General features: G+C 38.1%; 1 protein-coding gene across 5 annotated transcripts in view; it reads right to left on the bottom strand.

Moving 5' to 3' along the window:
- Positions 1-956: 956 nt before the first annotated feature.
- cadm1a (cell adhesion molecule 1a) overlaps positions 957-23804 on the bottom strand; it is a 570965-nt gene continuing 548117 nt past the window's right edge. For all 5 annotated transcript variants that reach the window (XM_084730382.1, XM_084730385.1, XM_084730384.1 and 2 more), the window contains 2 exons: positions 6711-6839; positions 957-1131 (listed from right to left, as the gene is read on the bottom strand). In XM_084730382.1, coding sequence (XP_084586508.1) covers positions 1013-1131; positions 6711-6839 — 248 coding nt within the window. In that variant the 3' untranslated portion in view covers positions 957-1012. The remainder of the gene's footprint in view (positions 1132-6710; positions 6840-23804) is intronic.

Here is a 23804-nt window from a genome sequence, read left to right on the forward strand (position 1 = left end):
AGATGGCAGCACAGAGAGGAAAAATAATGTACTACCTCTCTTTAGTAAGAAAAGTAATAGTTTAAGAGGCAGGAGAATATCTGCTCTGAAGAACAAACAGAGGCTGCAAAACGTGAATTAACTGAATTGGCCCAATAAAATCGTTATCCTTTGCTGCCTTCTTTTTGATTATGTTTTTGAATGTGGTTGTGTTCAGGAAGGGGCAGGGGAGGGTACATACAGTACATCAAACCTGTTTCTCATTTATGTCCTTTGTACAATGATATGTAAAGCATTCCATGCATTTTTGGAGCTGTCAAAACTTCAGGGGGAAAAATAGAGAGGGAGGTAATGGCTTGAGACAAATCACAGTATACTGGAAAGAGTTTTTGTTATGCAGGAGAGGATGCGTGTGTGCAGACACATTTGGGGAAATGAATAAAGTGGCTGTGTAATTTTACCCTCATACAAAAGCCAACAGCACATTGATAATTACGAGTGGGAAAGATGGAACAGGGAAAGAAGGGGGAGCAACAAGGTTATGCAAATGAGGATCAACACAAATCCAAAGTATGGATAGAACAAGGCACAGAATTTTCTGCAAATGGCTGAACTAAATAAAATTCGTACCAGCAGTTAGGGAGGTGTTGAATGGTGAAGCTCTCTACAGTGATTTCTGGCAACGTCTGGCGCACCTTCCCACCCCCAACCCCATCCCCGTCTCAGTTTACCGAAAAACCCCGGACCCGCCCCCGTTTTTTGTCCTTTTTTGATTTTTTGTTTTTTTTTACACACAAAACATTCCATCTACATCTGCAGACTAGACTAAACAACGGCTTAAAACCAGGCCTTTCTTTAAAACCCCGTCTCTCCTCTACTCCTCGACCCCTCTACTCTCACTACAAGTGATCCTGAACCATCAAATCCCTCTATCGACTCCCCCACCCCCCACCCCCCATCTCCCCCATGCCCCCGGCCCCAAAAACAGCTCGGCGTCCCAAAGAGGACACTAGAGTGAGGGGTCCTGTTTTGATTAGATGTAGTACTCTTTCTTTTCGTCCGAGTTGGTGTGGCCGCCCTCTGCGTTGATGATGGCTGTGTCTGCGTCCGCTGCGTCGTCTGCTCCTTTGGCTTCGTGTGTGAAGTAGGTACCTGAGGAGGAGGAGGAGGAGGAGGAAGGACAGTGTCACGGACTGGATGATAGCCTGCTGCTCCGATGATACAAAAGATTAAGATGCTGCTCTTACATCCCACAGCACCTAATTATGCAAATCCGTCTCCGTGTGGCCATTTACGCAAACCTAAAACCAGCAAGCTATAATATTCAGATTATACATCACTCTCTTTCATTCACATGAAAATCAGGGTTGTGAAATGATCTCGAGTGTGGTGGGAAGAGCAGAGCTCACACCTTCAAATTAACCTTGTCAAGTTCAGCAAAAAAAAAAAAAGAACTAGCAAGCCACTTCAAACTTAATTTACAAGATTTATTCACATCCTATCATAGTCTGATAATGAAGGCAATATTGCAGATTGAATGAGAGGGGGAGCTGTCAGACATGGAAGAAATAAAAGCACAAATGCTGCTTGATTAGAAAGAAACAAGGTCTTCCCTGGTGTTGGACCAGAATGGTGGTGATGTGGGACGTGTTAAATGGATAGTTTGTTTTATCTGATGTACGGCTGCACGAGGTATTTATTGATAGTCGGTGTATTAGCTACATTAGATGCCAGTCAATGCTTTACTTTGCTGTCAGACAGCCTTTTGTGATGGGAAATGGCTGTTATATAAGTCAAATATCACCTTCTAGAAACCAACCAAACCCCATTGGTGAAATCATTAATTTTAACTCACAGAACACAGGAGTTGCTTTTCTACCACTGCCTCCATCTGTTTGTTTGTCTGTGCTATTGTGTGACTTTGGTGTTTTAAAAGTTAGGTTTGGATTAACCGAAGTCACGCAATAACACAAACAAACTAACAGATTGAGGCAGTGGTAGAAAAGCAACTCCTGTGTTCTGTGAGTTAAAATTAATGATTTTTCTAATGGAGTTTGGTGATTTTGGAGGGAAAGATATTCAGCATTTATAATTATAAATGGTTTCCTGTCAGAAAGGGCTGTCTAATGGCAAAGTAAAGCAGAGAAAATATTCTAAATACAGTGTACATTTAAAGTGAGATACATTTTTTTTTAAGAAGGACTTTTTTTAAGGGGCTAAAATACCTTTTGTTGCTGACCCTGTCTACAGCAGTATACTGCGTAGGCTCTGTGCTGGTGCTCCTCTCTGCTTCCCCTACCTGAGGGCATGTTGACCCCCATCTAATGTAGCTAATACCCTGACTATCAATAAGTAACTCATACAACCCAGCATCAAATAATCCGAACTATCCCTTTAAGGTTAAATGAAAGAATTTCTCTCCTTATTTAATGTCAGGTTTTAATGACAGATTTTAGAAAGAAAAACTGAACCTGACATTTTAACATTCACTTTGGCAGCCGTCATCCTATCTGAAAGTTAATTTATCTGACTTTTGGCAATTAACTTCAGTTTGAACACTCATATCAGAATTATGCTGTAATCCGCCCCCGTAGCCTGCTAATACAACCCTACTCCAGTGTTCACTCTCAAGTGTTTTGTTGAGTCATTATTATGGAAAGTTTCTGACAGAGGTAGTTGAAGGGCACCCTGAACATCCTGAAAGTCTGCATGAACTCTTTTTTTTTTTTCTCAGTGGCCATCGACGTCTACCGTCTCTAACATTTCTCCACGTTGGTGCAGCCACCAGAAGTAAAACATGAAAATATGAATCACTCCTCTGTCTTTTCGCTATCATTGTTGCTTCTTTATGAATATTCATAGCTGGCATTCACTGCACAATCAACAGCTCACAACTCGCACCATGCCATTAGTTAAAGTGACCTGCATTTAATCTGTTTATTTGCATTTTAATGCTATGTTATATTTTAAAAAATAACGTGAACAGCCTAACAGAAAAAGTGGCACATGACAATGAATACAAAATGAGAAATGAGCATTAAGTGTGAGTTCCCTGCATCTTACTCTGTGTCCCTGTGTCAGACAGTTGCACCAGATGATCTAAACAACTTTATGTGGAGGTCAGTTGATCCCCTCATTGCACAAAAATCTGTAAAAACTACAGTAAGTCTTGTAGGTGAAGCTTGAACCAATTTAAACTAAACTACAGGTAACTAAGGGTTAAACTAAAGGTTTGATTGTTTGTGTTTCTTGACCTGTCAGACCTCTTAATAGCAGTGCTGATTTGTTACCAGGTCTCAGTATTAAGGTAATGACAACATCCACGTTGTATAAAATAAGGGTCCATCCACAGACAAGCCGGACTAAAATGTTTGTCTGTTCTGGATTAAACTAAACCAACTCTAAGAGGGAGGATTAGGGCTAATTTAGGAGACTAGATGAAGATGCAGGTTTAACTTCTGCTCTGTACTATTTGTGAGGGATCGTGGACTATTTGAAATATCTAAATATTGATCATGGGCCAAAAACAAACATCTATTGTAATATATTGTTAAAATGCAAAATTGTTTTAAGATCCCAAGTTCCCCTAATTGACTGACCTCCTGCGCAAACTGTACTCAGATTGTAAAAAATAATTAATAATTATGGATCTGATGTATTTTAAATGCTTTTTAAAAAGATTTTTTAGCCTTTTGTCTTCATTGGACAAGACAGGTGAATGTTTTTGTGTGATTTGATTGACAATGTATTAAAAAGTTCTGGGACTTGAAAAGTTTTCCTATTTCATCCTACGCCCCTTTCCGAACAAGAAATAGATTGTTCTGTTTTCCTGCTTTCCTATTTTCGAATTAAAAAAAGATAATAAAATAAAATAAAATAAAAATAAAAATAGACAGGAGAGGTGGAAGAAAGAGGATATTTTACCTCAAAAAAACAACATAAATGATTATACATAATATAATTTGTTAAAATATTAGTTTTTTAGCTAGAAATATATGGCAGTCAAAATCAAACCTTATGGTGGGCCAACTTTGGCCCACGCACCCTACTTTGGGCAGCCAGTTTTGAGGCCAGACAAGTTTCTCTTTACCTTTAATAACAGGACAGTTTGACACAATTTGTTTAAGAAAAGTTTTTTTAATGAACTGCAGTTGTTTTGCCTCCAGAGCACCTTTTAAGAGCACCTTTAGGCTCTTACCTTACTCCAGGACTTGACAGTCCCAGACTAACTAAGCCAAATTTAAGCCAAGTTCACGAAAGCTGGTTTAACTAAAACGGATCAAGACCTACTCCTGGATTAATCTAAACCCTGTCTGTGAAACTAACCCTTCCAAGTTTAAAATTCACAGAGACACCCTTGGCATTGCAGTGTGAGCGTACTGTTAGTCATGCATGACCAACTAAACCCTGATCATAGATGTGTAGGAAGGAATCTGCTTTACAGGAACGACTGGAGCAAAGATGAGCTGACTGAATGCTGCCTAAACCACTGCTCACCCTTGTGCTCCCATGTAAAAGCACCATCTAGGCTGCGCTGCATGCTGGAAAACGAGTTGGCCCTGAAATAACCTCACAATAATGATTAGTATTTATTCATATATTGCATATTTATATTGCAATATTTACTGATTGACATGTGACCCCAGGCTCATTCAGTATTCATTCACCTTCAGTGTTAAATAATCAAGAGTAAGAGTCATTGGACACAGGAGAATATCATGATCTATATTACAGTTTACATTGTTTTTTTCAGATGAGAAATGTTCAGGTTCACCACAGAGATCCATCATCAGACAACAGAAATGATTTTTACCTGAATGTAAAGCTTCTGGGCAGAAAGCTGACTGGAAACAGTAAGTTCAGTAACACCATAAAATAAAAAAAAACGTCTCTTCTACACTTTTAAATTGCCTCATTTAAAGTATTTCCTTTCTAAAGTGGTTGGTTAATGTATCCGCTTCCATTTCCTCCTGCATAAGAAATATCAAAGTGTGAAATTTGTTATAGATTATAATTATTTCTTGGTTATGAGGGCAGCATACGAGATGTGTTATACTATTCAGCAGGACTGCATGAAAAATGTAATTTTACTCACCATCAGTAACCCGTAGCCTCAATAACCATCTTTCCATTATTTGGATAACATCCATCCAAGGATGTAGAGGTTTTTACAGAAACAAAGTAAAGAGGATACACCTGATAAATTTTATAACCTGCTGAATCAGTGTGTGTTTAGAGGCAAACAGTGTGCAGCTCACAAATGTTAACACATATTGCATTAAAAATTATAAACGCTAAGAAATAGATTTAAAAAGTGCTGAAAAGTGCAGAGGATTATTTGAAATTTCCTGTCACATATTCACTCTATCTGCCTGTTTTACAAAGTATTGCACCCAGTCCTCTGTGCAAGTTTTTGCTTTTAAAACCTCTATTTGTATTTTTTTTTAACATCATGTTGTTGATGTTCTTCATTTTAGTCAGCAGTCTTGTTTCGTCTTTTGGTTTATGCTGAAGCCAAAGATAATCATTCACATTGTAGAGGATAAAGAATTGTAATGTGGGAGGAACAGCTGGTTCTGGAGGTATTTTAGTCCACCGTTTTCTTTTACTGATATCCTCAAAATGCCTCAAAATAGACGCAATATATATATATGACTCTATATGACTTAATGATTCTCTTCTATAGGTTTATGTTTTTTAGCTTTAACTTTTTTAAACTTTTTGATTAATTGAGGGGTTGATTTCATATTGATGATCTGCTCATTGCATGCTTACATCCCTTTCATAATGACTTATCTCCAAATAATGACTTAGAATCTAAAAATAATCATTATTTTGAGATACTAACTCATTATATATTGTACATTATTTAGTATTGTGTCATTATATTGATTCATCTCTGACTGACTGACTGTTCCTGTACTTTCTGTATTATCAAATTTGGAAAAATAGTGTAATAATTAATAAATCATCCTTAACCCTTTCATTAAATTCACTGTTTTTGTGGAGCATCGCTTTATTTGATGGCCTTGCTGCCCTCAAAAATTTGACAACGCTGAAGGTAAAGTGAACTTGCCGCTAAAATGATGAAATTCTCGGCCTGCTATGGGTCTTAGATGTTGTTGCACTTTATATCGTGTGATCATTTATCTAAAATCTATCAGAAGAATTAGAGAGTGAATTCACTGAAGCTGCAGATTCTGTCCAATTATGTTTAATCTGAGCAAATACGGACAGCTTGATTTGTAAAGTAGTAATATATCCTCCTGGCTTTTATGTTTTTATTGTCCCGACTCACTTTCCACATCCTGTCTTGGTTTCTCCAAATAAAGGGGAAGAGATTTATTTGCCAGGTGGCTGTTAGTCAAACTTGAACAGTGCCAGTCGTATCTTCAAAACACACCCTCCTCGCAAGTCTTCCACAACTATAGCAACACGGTGGTTTGTTCTGCCGTAGGCTGGTGTGTTATTGCACCAGTTTATAGCTGTCAGTCAGTGTTTTTGCACTCCTCTCTTACTTTGTCACTTACTGCGAATGCTGAATATTTTCAGCTACTCTCAATGGTTTTATTAAGGCTGACAGGCTGCATCAACTATAGCATTTGAGTGATGGTAGGATTCACTTTTCTTTTCATGTATACTGTATATAAAGCGCACACGATGCAACTTTACTTAGTGAAAACTCAAATGTGTTAGTACTGGTTATGAAGCTGCATTTTTGGGTCCGCTACCTTTGTGTCTCGCGAAGTAGCGCCCCAAGACGATGAGTAGACAGAGCATGGCGAAGACGACCACGGCCACCACCCCTCCGATGACGGCGTGGTCCACCGTTCTGGGTGCTCCTTCTCCAGCTCGTGAATCTGAAAGCAAAAAAAACAAAAAAAAAAACAACAGTCAGCCACCACATCCATCCTGAGATGTCTGACAGGTGAATATTGAGAGATCAGATAGTAGATTAGACTTTATGTAAGAGCAGCTGCAGAGCCAAAGAATTGCAGCTTGAACACAGCAATGAAACATGTTGCTTCTATGAATAGAAACTGATTGAAAAGACTCTTGACCATGTCGTTGACTCATCATTCACTCACAAACAGAATGAATTGTAAGAAGACTGAGTCATTCCCATTGTAATTATGGCCATCTCAGGGAATACAACTAAACATAACTTTTTGTGTAAGTGGTGAATATATGAGAGCAGGCAAACACCACTTTCCTATAGTCAAAAAGACCACAGCTCTTTATGGTGAAAACTAATGATTTAAAAGTGCCAGATGCTAAAGTGAAAGCTGCTGCATTGCATTTTGCATGTCAAACAACAAGTGAAAGAAAAGATCAGTGGCTTCAGGTCATCCGCAGTGAGGATGAAAATTGTGAACCGTGGGACCCGGCCAGAAAATGTGTGTACATGTGTGGCAGACTCTTCATCACAGGTTAGTTAATGATGTTACTGACTGAATGACAAGTGTGCGGATTGCCCCTTTAGATTGAAGTGAATCGGGAAAGAAAACACCTGCTTTTAGAGCAGAGTTTGGTGTCAGTCTGTCCGCTCGCCAGGAGCAGAAGGTATTTTAACATTAATAATTCACATAAATCGAGCGAACGTACCTTCTAAAAATAAACCTTGTAAACAGCATAAAGTAAAGTAAGCGAGGCTAAAACTGACCTCTTTTATACTCCTCTTGAGTTGCAGTAAAACTTAAAAATAACATTATTAAAAGTAATAGTAGTTCTGTTGTGATGTAATGAGTTTACAGTAAAATGAAGTGTCCTACGTACAGAAAAAGTGAGAGATATCAGATGTCATTTCTCACGTGCATCAATAAAGTATTTCTGATTCTGATTCTGAAATACATTAGCTAAAGATTCAGAAACGTTGTTGTATATGTTAGGTTTGTCTGCTTTGATGGACGCAGACTGAAAGGACACTCATCAACCCCTGTTCCTTTCATTTTTTCAATATAATGACACCAGTTGTTGGCCATAGGATTTGGGCTCCAAATAGCCAAGAAACATTACAATATTCTTATTTTCTGCAATTAAATTGACAAGGACCTCTCATTTGCATTTTCTGCTTGTCCAACGAGAGGGGCTGCTTTCACCCAAAAAGGGGCGGGGCATGATGCAAAGGCAAAACACCTGGCTGTCTGCTTTCATCTCCTTCATCTTTCAACTCCTTGCTGTTTGTACTGAAAGCTGAATTCTTGCTCTATTTAGTGTTAAATTCATTGCTTCAGAATTAAAATAATTGGCTAGAGGTATTATATTTTGCCGTATGTGTTCTTTTGTTAGTGTTTGTTTCCAACTAACAAGATGCAACAAGAAGTTATTCTCCTGGGACCAGTTTAGCTCCTTTTTATCTGGTTGACATTTTAATAACCACTCTACTCAAAATTTCCACAACAATAACAGTTACGATTGCAATCAGGAACTGATTAAACCGAGCAGGAAAAGAATTACCATATTCCTGCTGGACTGTGACAACTCACTCAGGGCCAGACCTGCCAGGAAAACGGCGCTGCAGAAATGAGCACTGCAGTTTTTTATTGAGTTTTGCGGCTGCAGCCTGTGTATATCCAGCGCCTCATTTAGTCAGGCAGCTCCCGGTACTGAACCTCGACACACACTCTGCAAGTGTGATCACTGAGCTCAGAAAAGAAACGTGGTGATCTTGATTACAAAATAATTACTTTGGCCAGCTCCACCTGAGAAAAACTGTTACTATTGCTCAAACCATTAATCATAAAATCACAATATTATAATCTTTAGAATATATCAAATTATTTGTGCATTAGGATGCAATGTAAGATAATAAGATAATCAAAGGTACACAAAACATTTACAAGGTGCACAAGGCAGATAAACAGAGAGTAGGTGGAGGTTAATGCTGAGGTAAACGCAACCAAATGTATGTAATGCCTTAATAAAACACAGCTTGTTGTGATTTAAATTTCATTGTTGGTCAAGATAAATAAATAAAAATCTCTTGAACATCCATCCACTATTCCTTTGTATCATAGTAGATTTTGTGTTAATGTTAGTCATAATCTTTTCCCATGTTATAAATCTCAGTAGCGGTGTGTCGACGCCTCCTTTTCAGATGAGGGGAATTTTCCCTGCAGACCTGTCAGTGGCAAATTCGACCTCAGTCCATCCAGCTGAATAATCAACCTCTGTTAACGTCTCCTCCTATTATTTGCACAGTCCTCCTTTAAATGCATATGCAGTGAGGAGAGAGGTGCATCTTACAGACACAAAAATGACACAAACTGTGAAAAAATACTGTACAACACATGTTTGGGTCAGAATGTGTCACATCTGCATCTGAAAAACAGACTAAGTAAGTAATTTACCTTTCCTTAAAGATATATTTGGCATGTTTTATCCTTTAAAGACTTAGGATTTAGTGGCATCTAGCGGTGAGGTTGCACATTATAGCAACCGACTGAATATTTCTGACCTCATCCACAAACATATAGGAGAAGGTGGCCGTGAAACCTGTGAAACAAGCACTGTCTAGATCCAGTGTTTGGTTTGTCAGATCCAGGGTCCTGCAGAAACATGATGGATCAACCTGTTTGCCTCTATGGAAGAGGACCTTCATCCTCTGTACATATAAAGGGCTCATTCTAAGGTGACGAAAACACAACAATTCTTATTTTCAGCTGATTATACACAAATAAAAACATACTTCTATTCCATTGCTGCCATATTCTGCCAGTAAACCCCCCTAAATACTTACACACCTTAAGTGTAATGCTTAAAAAAAGCATGTTTTCTCTCAAAAATCGGTACAGTAAAAACAGGAATTTTAAGTGGGAAAACATTTTAAAATAAAGAACGATATACTACCATAATACTGACACTTCACCATTCATAATTAATTTATCTTTAAATCAGAAATGGGGAACAACATCTGGATTATGTATGGGTAAAAACACAAGATCTGTACTACAATAATTTTATCTAAATTTCAAACGTGCATAATTACTGCACAATAATTAACACACAAAGACAGAAGGAATAGCTAGACAAACAATTAATAAACAATAAATACAATGAACATAAAAGTTATATTAGGCTGAACAATCTCACTATATTTGGTACTGAGGTAATCCAAAAGTAATGTGAAGTAATGAAGTTATGTTACTTTAAGGTTGTGATACTTGGATTAGCATACAGACTACATTTCTTTATTGTCGCGATTCTATTGATTTTATGGTCACGGTTTTATTCTATTTTTCAATTTAATTTTTTTTTCTTGCTTTTGCACTGATAGCTGTACTGTCATTAGACTATCAAGTTTAGATTTATAGAGATCAGCATTCAATTGGTTTTATGTCCTGAGAACTGTTGTTTACACTTTTAAATTCTTCTTTAAAAAGAAACTCCATATGGTATCAAGAAGTGTGGTATGATGGCTGCTAAGCTAAGCTACGCTGTCTCTTCTTTGAAGTGCTGTTTTCTTCTTCAGTCACGTACCAGATGCTTGCAAGAAGGTGGGGGTGGAGAAAAAAAGAAAAAAAACTGGGAGACTTGCCGATTCTGCCTTTTCAATTCTATTTCTGAAACCGAAAGCTTATTTTAATCAATTACCTAGCTGATATTGAAAATGTGACAACCTTAGAATCGCTCACTGCACCTTGAACGCAACAACGCACACAACAAAACATTCAGAAATTAGGCATTAAGTTAAAAAAAAAAAAAAAAGCCTGGGACTGGACAACAAGTCCCTGAAGCTCTTGGCTGTAATGTTATGTGAAAGCTATTGATCAGGTGTAGGGATCCATGACAACCCAAAGTTAATATTCCTTTGTGGGTGTGATTGGCCCGTCGCAGCAGCACAAAGGAGGAACACATATTTTCATCAATAGCAGCACACAGACGGAGCGGGATGGGTGGAGAGAAGATGATTCATGTAGCTTAATGTTGCACTGAGATGTGACCTGGAATTAATTCTGCAGTGTAATGTATACATGACTAATGCATTTTTGTGCTTTTAGCTTATTAAGACACCATTACACCACACACTTAACCTTCGCTTCTATAGTTAATGTCTTTTTTAAAGACTTATCATATAGAAAACAGGGAATAGAAGAAAAAGTGAGGTCAGGAGACTGATCGAGCGTGCGGGTCTTAGCAATCAGGTCACGTGGCGCGGCCCCCACCATCCATTAGCCGTAGTAACTGACTAAAACCCCTCCACAGGCCTCTCCAGCCTTCTACACTCGAGGGATTTGCTGAGTGAGCTCCAGGAAACAGAAAGAACAGGCCACGATTTATTAACGAATAACAGAAACAGAGAGAGAAACATCATGGATAACATCAGCTACCACCCACCTTTACACTCCTGCATTAACCGACCTGCAGGAATGAAAGAGGTGGGGGGTGAGGGGGGTGGTGGGAGGCGGAGCGGTGCTATCTGTCAAACTCAACAAAACATTACCTGATAGATCTAATAGGTTATTTTGACTTCAGATTTTCTTTTTTAGTGCTGGGCAGATTCAATTAAACTGAGCAGGAATCCTTCTGACATCCAATTTGCTCTTGTCAGGCCGCTAAAGCTGTGCTTTAACACACTTTCCTATTACGATGTTAATGTGGACTTTGGCTTCGGGGGGGGGGGGGGGGGGAGCGGCGGAGCGTGTGTGTGTTGGTGTGTGCGGTGGCGGTGGTCAGGGGTGGCGGGGGCGGCTCGGACGGTTGCAGAGAATCGTTCTTGGTTGTCTATGTCAAACCTTCCTGGTTGAAAATTAATTTAAAAAGGGGAGGGAGGGGGGCAGAACATCAAAGTCTGCACAACGCATCATATCATATGATAGTTCATTTCATATTACGCTCTGCCTTGTGGATTAACCCGAGTAAACAACACTGGCCCCTTAGAACCTCACCGGGACGGGCTGTGCATGTCCAAGTCTGGCCTGCTGGTGGTGCTAGAGGGGAAGTTCTGAGGTCACCAAAACTTCTTATTGTGAATATCCACACCAAACTGCATGGAAATCACTGTTTCCCCTTCAGCTTGCTTTAATGTTAGAAATCTGTCTGTCTGACAGCTTGTTCCAGCTCCTCTGAAGTTATATGATGCTTACACTAAGAGAAACACTCAAGCCCAAGAGCTCCCTTTTTATGACCACTCCATCAAAAAGAAATATTCTACATGTCTTATGCATCGTTTTATATCCATTTCACCAAAACTCAGCTTGACATATTTAGCAACTTTGGAAACTTTATGATCTCCCAAAGAATTTTAAAATAAAGAGTTTAATCTTCAAAAACTTGCCTAGGTGCCGTGTTTGTCAAGAAGAGGTTTGATGTGAGAGTGGAGAGAGACACAGAGATCAAGAAATAAGGTCAGTAAAATCTACAGGAATCTTCTTCTAGGATCTGAATTGTTTCATGGCAACCTGGTCATCAGCACGGACCAAACGATTGATCACATAACCAAACTGTTCTCATCAAATACAGACACTACTTTCATACTGATGCACAATGTACCCTATGAGACATTTCTGCCAGAAAGCCTTTTTCATGAAATGGTCACAGTTGATTTAGGCAAAACCAAAACTACTTGGTTAGGTCACGGTTTGAATCACACATCTCTTGGTCTAAACATCAAAAACGATTAGTAATCATTGGTTGTGCGACGGCCAAAAGACTCATTGCACAGAATTTAAAATGTGCAGATTTGGAGAAGACCGCCGCAAACTACCACCCAACCACGATGTGACTTTGGGCTGGGCTGGTTGGGCCCAGGTTACGACTGCTCACCTGATTAAAGACACAAGACGTCTGATTTGAACACCATCTCAAATTGCATTATGCAGTTAGTTACTTAAAGTTGCATGTAAGACATAAAAAAGATAAGATGAAGAATAGAAAGAGAAAAGGGGGAGCTGGAAAGGCCAGAATAAAATAAAATAGAGTGAAAATACAGAATGAACTCCAGAAGTTGATGGTGACAGTGATTGAGGGACAAGATTTCTAGTGTGCAAAACAAAATATAATGTATAATGTTACCTACTGACCACATATGTTCCCGGTACAAGATACTGTGAACTTAAGGGGGCTGATCTAAGGCAGGAAACTCCAGAGCTGAAAATGAGTCCCATTCCAGCCCTGGTTGGACTTGAAATTACCTAGTTAATGCTTTATTTCCCTCTATTTTGTTTTATATTACTATATTATTGTTAAAAAAAAGTAGCCTAGGGCAGTGTGTTACACCATGTACCACCTAAAAAAATATAGAGCTCTCCAAGTACCACCATTACAACTAATGTTGAAATATAGCAGCATGGGTCAGTTACAGAGTTTACCGAAGTTAGTTTAACTTAATCTTTATTTAAATTTCATTTCATTTAATGAGGTTGTCTCATATTTTATGTATTTCCAAGCAATTATTTGTAGTATTTTGATAGTATTATATTTTTCTCAAGATTACTTTACTTAGTTTTCAAATATTTCTGACATTTCTTCATGTACCACCTGGGAGAGTTTGTGTACCACCAGCAGTACTTGTACCACAGTTTGAGAATAGAGGGCCTAGTGAAATTTAAAATTTAAAAATTACCATAAGTAAGTACTGCTGCGTGGGATCTCTCACATCAAAACAACAACAAAAGACGATATTGTGAAGTAGCGTGGGATCAAGGGAGTTGTTGTCTTCATTGTCAAACAACCACAAGCTGATGAGAATCTATCAGACATGATTCAGGCATAAATTTTATTTATAGACGAGGTAATGTTAAAGTTTTATTCACGTCATGTTTAGTAACGGTGACTTCCTTCCTCACTCTCTGATGTATCCAACAAATTTTCCTGGAAGTTATAGCCACTAGCACAGCTAGCAGGAAATAAATTAGACTGATTACTTTGTGTTTGAAAATGGTTGGAAACATTTGGGAAAATATAAGTATACAACTCACCAGTGTTTTTATATATTTATTTGTGGAAATGTTACATGTTATAACTTATAGCTGGATCTTATTTTGTGGCTTTGGCCATTAGTAACATTGTGCTCACTTACCGATGATCTAAATATTTATTTCATCCAGTTGCCTTGATTTCTGTATTATCTGGTTTACTCTTTGTTAATTTGCTGGGTTGAATTTCAATGTAGTTTTTCCCTCTGTTAGAGCTGACAGTTTGTTAATATTTATGATTTTGTCACTTAATTTGCACACAGTGAATAAATAATGTATTAATGATCTAAATGTCAGGTACCTGTGGTATGACATGTATAGAAAAACAAACACCTTGTTCTCTAAACCCGACAGGAAACAGTGACAACAAAAGCAAATGTTCTTGCTCTAATGCAAACACCTCCTGCCATCCTAACAGCACCAAACGTGTAAAGACAATCCATATTCATTGTGGTCTCAGGATCATTTTATAGTGTGATTTTCATGTAGCATGTTAGCGCTTTTACTTAAAGGAGTTTTAGCTTTGGTGCTTTGTGTTTTCATGCTTTCCCAGCAGCCTCTTTTATCTTTCTAGTTTGACTGCAACAAACTCTTCTTAAAGGTTGATTTGATGGTTGGTTAAGTTAAGAGGTCTTGCCGCAATAACAAAGCCAACAATTTAACAAAAAAGGGTTGTCTGGGTTTCATTTTAAAAGATGCCTGTTTTTAAGGCCAAAGAACGGTCTGGGTGACAGCTGCAGAGGATGTGCTGTCACTTTGTGGAAGCACTCAGTCCCATTGACACCATATACAGCAATTTGCATGTCATATCAGTGAGTATCACTTATCAGCAATTACTGTCACTGACTAAAATACAGTATATTTGAGTTATTATCTCACATAGAGAGTCGAACGGGAAACTGCATGGGTCATTGTTTTAGCAATCAAAGAAGTGCACATCCAAGGCAATTTAAGTTATTGCCTTTCCTTAATTGTCACTTCTGTCATGGATGAAAAGCACCAAACATACACATCAAACTGGAAAACCGTAATAATCAGTTTGCATTAATTACAAAATAAGGGGAAAAACAAAACTATAACGGCTATTTAAAAAAGCCATGTGAGCTTCCATTTAGAAATCATGACTCAAAGGAGAACTTAAAGTAAAGTTTCCATTCCTTCATCCTTTTTTTCCACTCAAATCAACACATTTATCACAAAATTGTCTTGACTATTTTAATGCATGTTAGCTTTGGTTTTAGAGTAAAATGACTGTGTGGTAATTAGCAGGCATCCTGCAGATGGCATGGAGAGGGAGAACAAGATGTGGGCAAAATTATATTTTCACACTGACAAGTTTACGAGTCCTACACTGTAAGTTGATCAGCTGTTTATAAGTCTGTCAAATGCCTGTCAATATAAAGTTAAGCCTGTTATCCTGAAAACAAAAGCCCACTACTCTGAAAATACACGTTCAGTTCAGAGTTCAGTGACCGCATGCCAAACTCCATTGACACATTGCTCAATATAATCATTAATAAATAAATAAATAAAACTTTACTTCTTTTAAAAGATTATTATTGATCTCTTACAATAAATGGACAAAACAGGCAAATATTCTGGAGTAATTTCAACTCTGAAAAAATTGAAACAGGCAAACAAAAACAAATTCCAGCCCACAATGGGGAACATACAGTCTGGAGGGTTGCTGTCAATTTTGCATATTTCTTTCATCTCAAATCACATAACATGGCCATTTTATGATTTAGTGCCGTACATATATTACATAGTTCTCCTTTAAAAGAAACTAAATTTCCAACCCCAAGAAGATGCACAAATACAAGCAAACAGTTACAGATTCAAGCTCTGTGTTTTCATATTACGCCCAGTCTGTCTGGACTTATCTTAACACTGACACGCAGTTCAGTCTATGTTTGAAATGGGCCTGAATTATAAATGATTAATCACAAATGAGCTTCCGACAAAAGTGTCCACGGGGCTAAACAAAGCAGGCAACAGTCAATCAAGAGTGGTCATTTTGTCAGCGGGTGAAACGCCCACCTTAAGTGTGAATGCGGAGTATCTCATTTTCATAGGACATGTTGACAGAGGCTTGATTTGAGACAGAGGAGATCTCCTAATTGGATCTTCTAATCTGCTAATTAAGCATTAGTGATTTCAGTGGTGTGCCCGCGCTGCCTGCAGATAGAGGGGCAATCAGGAATACAGCGGCGCTATGTGGGTGGGGTGTCATAAGAGCACATTGGCTTGTCAAGATCCACTTCCATTGCCCACAACACTCTCGGTTAAAGAGTGAATGTAATTAAAGTCCCAATGAACCTATTCATTGAACCTATTTAAAAATGTCAGTTAAATCTTTTGCCTCTTGGGTAGCGCACCACGCTGCTTACATACAGAGTGAGTCGGCATAAGATTTATTGAGCCTTTTTCAAAACGTCAAAAGGTGTTTCACTTTGAGAAGACAGCAGCACCGTTAAAAACAAACAAAAAAAAAAAGTAAAGTAGCTACGAGGTCAGATGGAGTTGAAAATGAAACGATTAAATGCCAGTGTCATAAAATTTTGACTTTAGCTGTGATTTAAGAGATATTTCTGCCTTTACCAGCCTGATCACTGATTCACTGTGTTGTCTGTGATGCAAAGGCCTCATTACTTTTGATATCTTTTATATATCAACTTATATTATATCTGACTGCGTGGAAAAAGCAAAAACAACTCTGCTTAAAGATAACGTGTGATGTTAAAAGAGTACTACAGCAATTCAGAATTACACTTGCATGAATGTTCAAAAGTGCTGCATTAAGGATGTCGCCATACCAGAAATTTACTACCTGATACCAATACAAGTGATTTCCTGATACTCAATTTGATACCACAGTAAAAAACAAAAACAATAATAAAATTCAGCCATTGTTGTTTTTCTTTGCCACCTGAAACAAAAACTCCTCTGATGTTTTTGAACAAAAAATTGAGTGTGATATTTACTAATCCTCCCACATGTCAAGTGCAAAAGTGATTTCTGCTTCCACAAAAATATGCATTAACCAACGACACACACCCAACATGACCTGAAAAATTACAACAACTTTCTATCAAATATCAAGCAGATTCTACTGCAGAAAGAAAGTAATTCCTACATGAAACTGGTCACAGCAAGGTCTGTGGATTATTTTGTGTAAGCTGGTCATGATTTCTGGAAAAAAGATATTGCTGTTCAGTTTTTCAAATGTATTTTTTTGGGGTGCTTTGAGTACAACAGAACTAGTGCCAGCCAGTTCCATTATAATGGAGAGAAAGCAGACATCTCTACAGCCGATATCTACAAAACTAGGCAACTCACACCAAAACAGAATAGGTGGATAAATGGCTCTGCAGGCCAGAGGAAACTACGTATTTCTGATTTGGGGGTGAACTGTCCCTTTAATAAAGGTAAAGGACTGTTGCTGCCAGGACCTCTGATCCTAACCATAACAAAAAAATGCTATATAAAATAGATCAATTAAAAAAAAAAAGTCATAATTAAAGGAGTGGAAGTGCAGTGTCGAAAGCTGAACTTGCTGAAACATATTACTTTGCAAAACAAATTTCTTAAGTGACGCAACAAAGTAGTTTTAGCAATATGTCATTTAAATTTAATGTTTTAAGAAACATAAAATAATGAAAAAAGACAAAAAATACAGGGGACATGACCTTGCTGTCCTCAGTGGTAACTACGGGTTTGTTTCTAACGTGTGTTTTCTTGACAAAACATAGTTTGGAGAGCAGACAGACACGTCTGAGATTTGCTCCCAGTGAAAGTGAAAGTCATGAGGCTACTTTGTGTAAAATTAGCGGTGGTTTAAAGGCAGCACTGAAGATGAGTTTTGATTTACATAAGAGTGAAGGGAGTGATAATAATCACAAGGGTCCAGTTTTGTGCAAAACACATCGCAGACATGGTCATAGCAGAGCAAACTTGATTTATTTATTAAATATAACGTAAGTAAACAAAATATAAATTAATTTACAATCAGCAGCAGGCATATAGATTATGAAAGCTTCCACAATTAGTTTAGAGGGAGGGGAGCAATGTACTGTAAGACCCCAATTCATTATCCTGAAGTGGAAAAAAAAAATAATGAGTTTGATTTGAGGCAACATCATTTTGCCATTATTCAATTAGACAAAGCAAAGAGGACACTGAAACTTAATTTCATTATAAATTCATATCTTTTTGCATTCTTTAATTGCTTTTTCATACTGAGGGTTCATCTACTGGAAACAACACATCAACTCAGTTCACTTTCCGGCACAATATTCTAAAATCTCCAACACAGCTTAAAGGAGAAATATGTAATTTATTTACAGTGCTAAATCATAAAAAGACCATAATATGTCATCAGAGTTTGAAGGCGTAATATGCAGCATTTTTCTACAAAAAATCATTTAAAGATTTATAATAACATAATCCCTTTCAATCATCACTTATGACCCACTAGAAGTGTGCAGTGATGTCTGTATCTGCAGAAAACCTGCCCTCTGCCTGTATCTCCTTATTTTCATCTTTCACTGTTTCACATTATTAATTAATGCTGAATGTTTGCAAAATGAGTAAGTGTTTGTTTATGAGTTATTTATAGTCTTTTAGAAGGAGCAGATGTTTATAACACTGAAATAGAGCGATATGTTAATGGGGTTTGGCAGGAAGTAAGAGACCTCAAACTCCAGAGTGTGAATTTTCAGAGCAGCAGGATTTTTATTGTCAATTTGCAATGTTGCGCTCGTCTTGCGCTCCTGCAGTATTCCTGCAGCCTGCCTGAGCTTCCCTAAGTCTGTGACAGAGGGGTCCAAGAGAAACAACTCGCTTCAACCATTGATCATATATTAAATAAACACTCTATGGCTCCAACTCACTATCTGGGGCTGCAGTATTAATTTTTTTCTTGCTACTTATTGCTTGTTTAAATATCACACCATTAATTTATAACACACTTGTCATTTAATTTAATTTAATTTTTTTTTTTATTGTCACTTCCACTCCTCATAACTTTCTGGCGCAATCTTCAAAAAGGAACTCTCCAACAAAGCCAAAAAAGAAACTAAGGTAACGCTGGAAATTAAACTGAAGGCTGTTGGTGGATGATGTCACACAAAACAAGCTCCTGTTTTTGTAGTATTCCTTATGTAATAATAATAAAAAAACCCTCTGTGCATGTATTGAACTGTATTGTTGATGCAACACAATGACAAGGAAAGCAAATGTTTCAACACCTTGGAAAAAAAATAAGCCAATAGAGCATTATCTTCTAAGGAACCTTGTTTTTTTTCCTGATGGAGCTATTCATCATTTATCTAATCACGGCCGGTCTTCATCCAAAATGTAATATAATTATGGGCTATAACTGTTCTCAGGATATTACGCCGTATCTAGGCCACGGCTAGCTCGATAAACACCTTCTAATAATGGCTTTTAGTGGTCTCAGGAGTGACTTATCCGAGCACACTGAGGACTCTCAATGGCTCCCAAGGCCAAATGAGTTTGCAGCTTGTTGCAGAGATGCACATCAGTCCTGTTAATGGGGACACTGTTTGGAAAAAAAAAAAAAAAAAGAGAAGCCCACTGGAGCTTCTCTCCATCCACCAGACTGCCCTTTCTCCCCTCATGCGTGATTATCAACCCCCCTCCGCACACCCCCACCAACACTCTCCTCCCATCCCGCTGTCACCGAGCTGCCTCCAGCCTCGGTCATTTCAACGACGGCTGAGAAACTCCCCAGGATTTATGCTTGTGGTGGTGAAAGGTGGCCAGACGCCTGTGTGTGTGTGTGTTTTTTTTTTAGCTGCCTGACGCATGTGTTGGAAAATGTAATCTCTTGACTTTAACAGACATGAGGTCAAAATAACTGACTGAAAATTGGTGATATGCTCATTGTAAAGAAAAAAAAAACATAAAATAAATACTCAGTACTAATAATAAGCAAAACCGTGTTGAAGAAAAATCTCGTCAAGGTCAAAGTCACCGAAAATGTGCGACGTTGATTAAATTAAGTCCCTCAAGTCAAGTCCTGTTTCTCCCCTGCTCTTTTTGGTATATTGATAATAACAACAGAGGAGAGTGTGTGTATTCCTGGTGTTGTGAGACAGAATAGTATCAGTGAAATGACATCGGGGGCTTTGTGGAGATCTGTGTACACAGCAGACGGCCCTGGGTGAAGGAACTGTGCCAAGGAAATGAGGGACTAATCCTGGAAAAGAAGCCCGGGACAATGGCCACATTTACATAGGCTACGCTGCAGTAAACAGACTGGAGTCAATTCTCTGGTCAAGGTCATACACGGAGATGATCCGTTCGCATGAACCTTTCATAGCTTACCTCACTTGACTGTGCCTATTTCGATAAATCAACAGATTAAAGAATACGTGTGGCAATTTGCAGCTTCATGTTTGCATCCAACAATCTATTTATTTGTGTTAGTGTGTGATTTTGATGTGTTGAAACACCAAAGTCACACACTTCAACACACCAAAATCACACAGTTACACAAACAAACTGCAATATAAAATTACTGTTTTTATGAATGGAGTTTGGTGGATTTTGGGAGAGCGATATAACAGCAGTTTCTGGTTAAACAAAAAGGATCTAACTCTTTTACAAACAAGTCTCTCTCTGTAACAGTCCTTTCCATAATGTTGTCAGACACTTGTTGACCCGGTCTGCGGCAAAAACAAACAGTTTTAGTGGATTTACTTTCATGGGTGTGTTTGCCCCAAAGGATTACATTATAGCCACTGCAAGGCATTTCACAGCTGCTTGCTGAGGTGATCCACTGGGCCAATTCCAAAACTTTTTGTACGTATTAGCAGGGTTGGGAGGGTTACTTTAAAAATGTACAGTAGTAACCTAATCACAAAATTAAAGAAATGTAACTTGATTACTTCCCATTACTTTTGAATTACCTCTGATTAGCATAATATGTTTTATGTAGGGATGAGTATTGGGAAAAATATGTTGATACAATATGTATCATGATGCAGTGGTTACAATATTGTGATACAGAAGCAAGATGATTTTTATTATTTTTTAAATAAATTTAAGGAACATTCTAATAATATAAAGAACACACCACCATATGCAGAAAATCTTAGTTTAAAAAAAAGTTAACTTTTTTATGCAATCAGAACAGTGGATATAGATAACAACACTGCCATCTAGTGGTCGGAGTTTAAACACAACACAAATGACCCACTGTCATGTATCACAATATCACAATTCGGTGCTTTATTACAAAACATACAGCCCACATTTTATGTTTGTTGTTAGGTTAGATTAAGAGAAGTAATTATGTCCATTTGAATCTACTATTCACACTCTGGGTCTGGGTCTTTATATTGTCCTTTATTTAATATATCTTTTAAAATTTTAATTCTGATAAAGGATCCCCATTGTGGCTAAATGTAATGTCATCTTAACTGTTACTGTAATGGAAAAAAGTTACCATTTTTTGTATCCTGATTATGTAATCCTGTTACATGTCATCTGTTACTCCCCAAAAAGCAGGCACAGGTTTAAAAATATCAGAATGAACCTTTAAAGCTCCTTTATTGATTTAAATCCCAGTTTTCCTCATAAATTTCCCCTTGAGTTGCTTTAAGGAACAAAACCAGGGATAATCAGCTTGCTTTGCCTGGAGGCCACTTTTGCAATATGAAAGGAAACAAAGGGTTTTTAATAAAGAAACACTAATAGTAACATTATTTATCAGATGAAATGAATAAACATCAGAAGGCCCATCTATGAAATTCATTATTTTCTAGTTAACTGGCATATTAACTTAACTTGGTGTAAGGACTGACAATAAATCAGATATTTTACTGCATTTAAGAGCTGCAACTACATGTTAGTTGTAAAAGCTTTAGAAAGTGGCTCCTCTTTCATCATACAATCACTCAAATGTTGGAATGATTCATAAAAGTAAACCGCAAACTGCTCCTACAAGGGACATATTTAAGCTCTTGCTAAACTGGTATATCTGTCCCTCATTCCTGGGGAAAAAAAACACTATGAACCAATTTATTTTTATTGTGAACTAGAAAATGGTCGAAGGGCCACCTTCGACCACCTGAAGGGCCAGCATTAGCAGCTCTGAGAGACTGTGCAAGGCACAGCAGTGAGCTTAAAGCTACTGTCAGCATGCTAACATGCTCACAATGTTAAAATGTTTAATAGGTGTAATGTTTCCCATGATTACCTTTTTATGAGGTTGATGGGAATGTCATTAGTTTTGCAGGTAGTTGGCTCTAGTTGACAACTTAAAATTTTAAGCTGACGGTGCTGCTAGAGGTAAAGTTAAGGGAGCAAAGCTATTACAATTTATCCCAAGGGTGACATGAATGTCTGTACCAAATTTAATGGCACTCCAACCAGCACTGCACTCTGACCAAGCTGATATTCTGTATCTGCATCCAGCTCTTCATTGAGGCTATATGATGTTCAGTCAAACATGCAACCCAAAGACTCTGACGGAAAAGTAAAGTCCAGAAGAGTTCAACTTTGCTGAACTTGAGCTATTGCAGATCATCTTGTCGAGGCTGAAATTGAGGAATCTACTATACCAGAAGTAGCCATAACCAATGATTGCCATAAGAAGTCAAAACATCAGGTAGGTTCCAACACCACTTTTGCAAGGACGTGCGGATGAATTCTCTTCAGTGGAGCCATATTTCCTCTGCATGGTACAGCTCATCCTAACTTTTGGTACCAGGTACTTTTTCTCAATTTCATTTTCTGTTGCAGTTTGCACCCCTTCAACATCGTTGTCGTCATCACGCCACCGCAAGAAACTGCCTCCATCTTCAACGTGCTCAAGAGACTAACTTTGTTTTGGAAAAGGCAGAACGCAGAAAGACAAAAGACAGTTTGAACCAACCAATTCTCATCCCAAAAACAAAGGTCTCCAGATTGCACACACTATAGAGCATTCTACGCTCCAGACATTGGTGCCGGTACAATTGACGCTTATGGGAGATTCAGTCAGTGCTATCAGTCATGCAAACGGAGATCAACAACAAATAAAAGATTGTGCACATCTGGAAAAAAAGTCTGTTCTATCCTCTTTTAAAGAAATTTCTCCATCAAAGGTTCTATAGCGTAGATTTTTGGGGTTTTAGTGTGCTTCTCCATTGCAGCTCCCATAAGCTCAAATAGAACCAGCATCAAAGCAAGCAGAGTACAGTATGTTATAATGTGATGTTTTTTTATTTTCCTTGGTGCCGGCTCAGCTCACTTGAAACTTTTTAGTGAGGAGGTGTCAAAAAGTACCAGGTACTAGCCTCAACTTTTGAGAGTCAAGTGGAATCCAGTTAAGCCAAGCAAAACCATGCAGTGGAAATAGTGCATTAGTCCTAGACTGTAGACAACACTTGTGCAGCCTCTCACATATACTGTACATAAAGACTGGCTGCCACAGGGGAAAACAAGGATGTATGTAAACAATGTCAGTGAGTCTCAAAAGGACTGATATAATTGAAGTTTCATAGACTCGTTTAATCACAGCTACTTAAATAAGAGCGACTGCAATGTGTGTTAAAAGATGTTCCATATGTGCTCAAATCAGTGTCTTACTTTCTACTGAACCAACACACGGGGAGGACAACGAAGGACTCTGTCACGTTTGTTAAACCGACCTGTGGCCGCTTACAGACAATAAATGTTGCAGAGTCAAGAGAAAAAAAAAAGACAGAATTCAGTGATTATGTAAAGATGGAAGCCTAGCAGAATATTTCCTTCGCTATCACGGTCCGTGTTCAGCTGCTTTGTCATGCTATTTTGGCCGTCTTTGAGGAGCAGTGTTGTGGCACAATCTCTGTCTGGTGTAGCAACGCTGACAAAAACCTGCAGTGATAATAAAATCCTTTAGCAGGGCTGAGTGCA

The sequence above is a fragment of the Lutjanus erythropterus genome, chromosome 11 (assembly GCF_056507025.1).
Source record: "Lutjanus erythropterus isolate fLutEry1 chromosome 11, fLutEry1.hap2, whole genome shotgun sequence".
Classification (NCBI taxonomy): Eukaryota; Metazoa; Chordata; class Actinopteri; order Lutjaniformes; family Lutjanidae; genus Lutjanus; species Lutjanus erythropterus.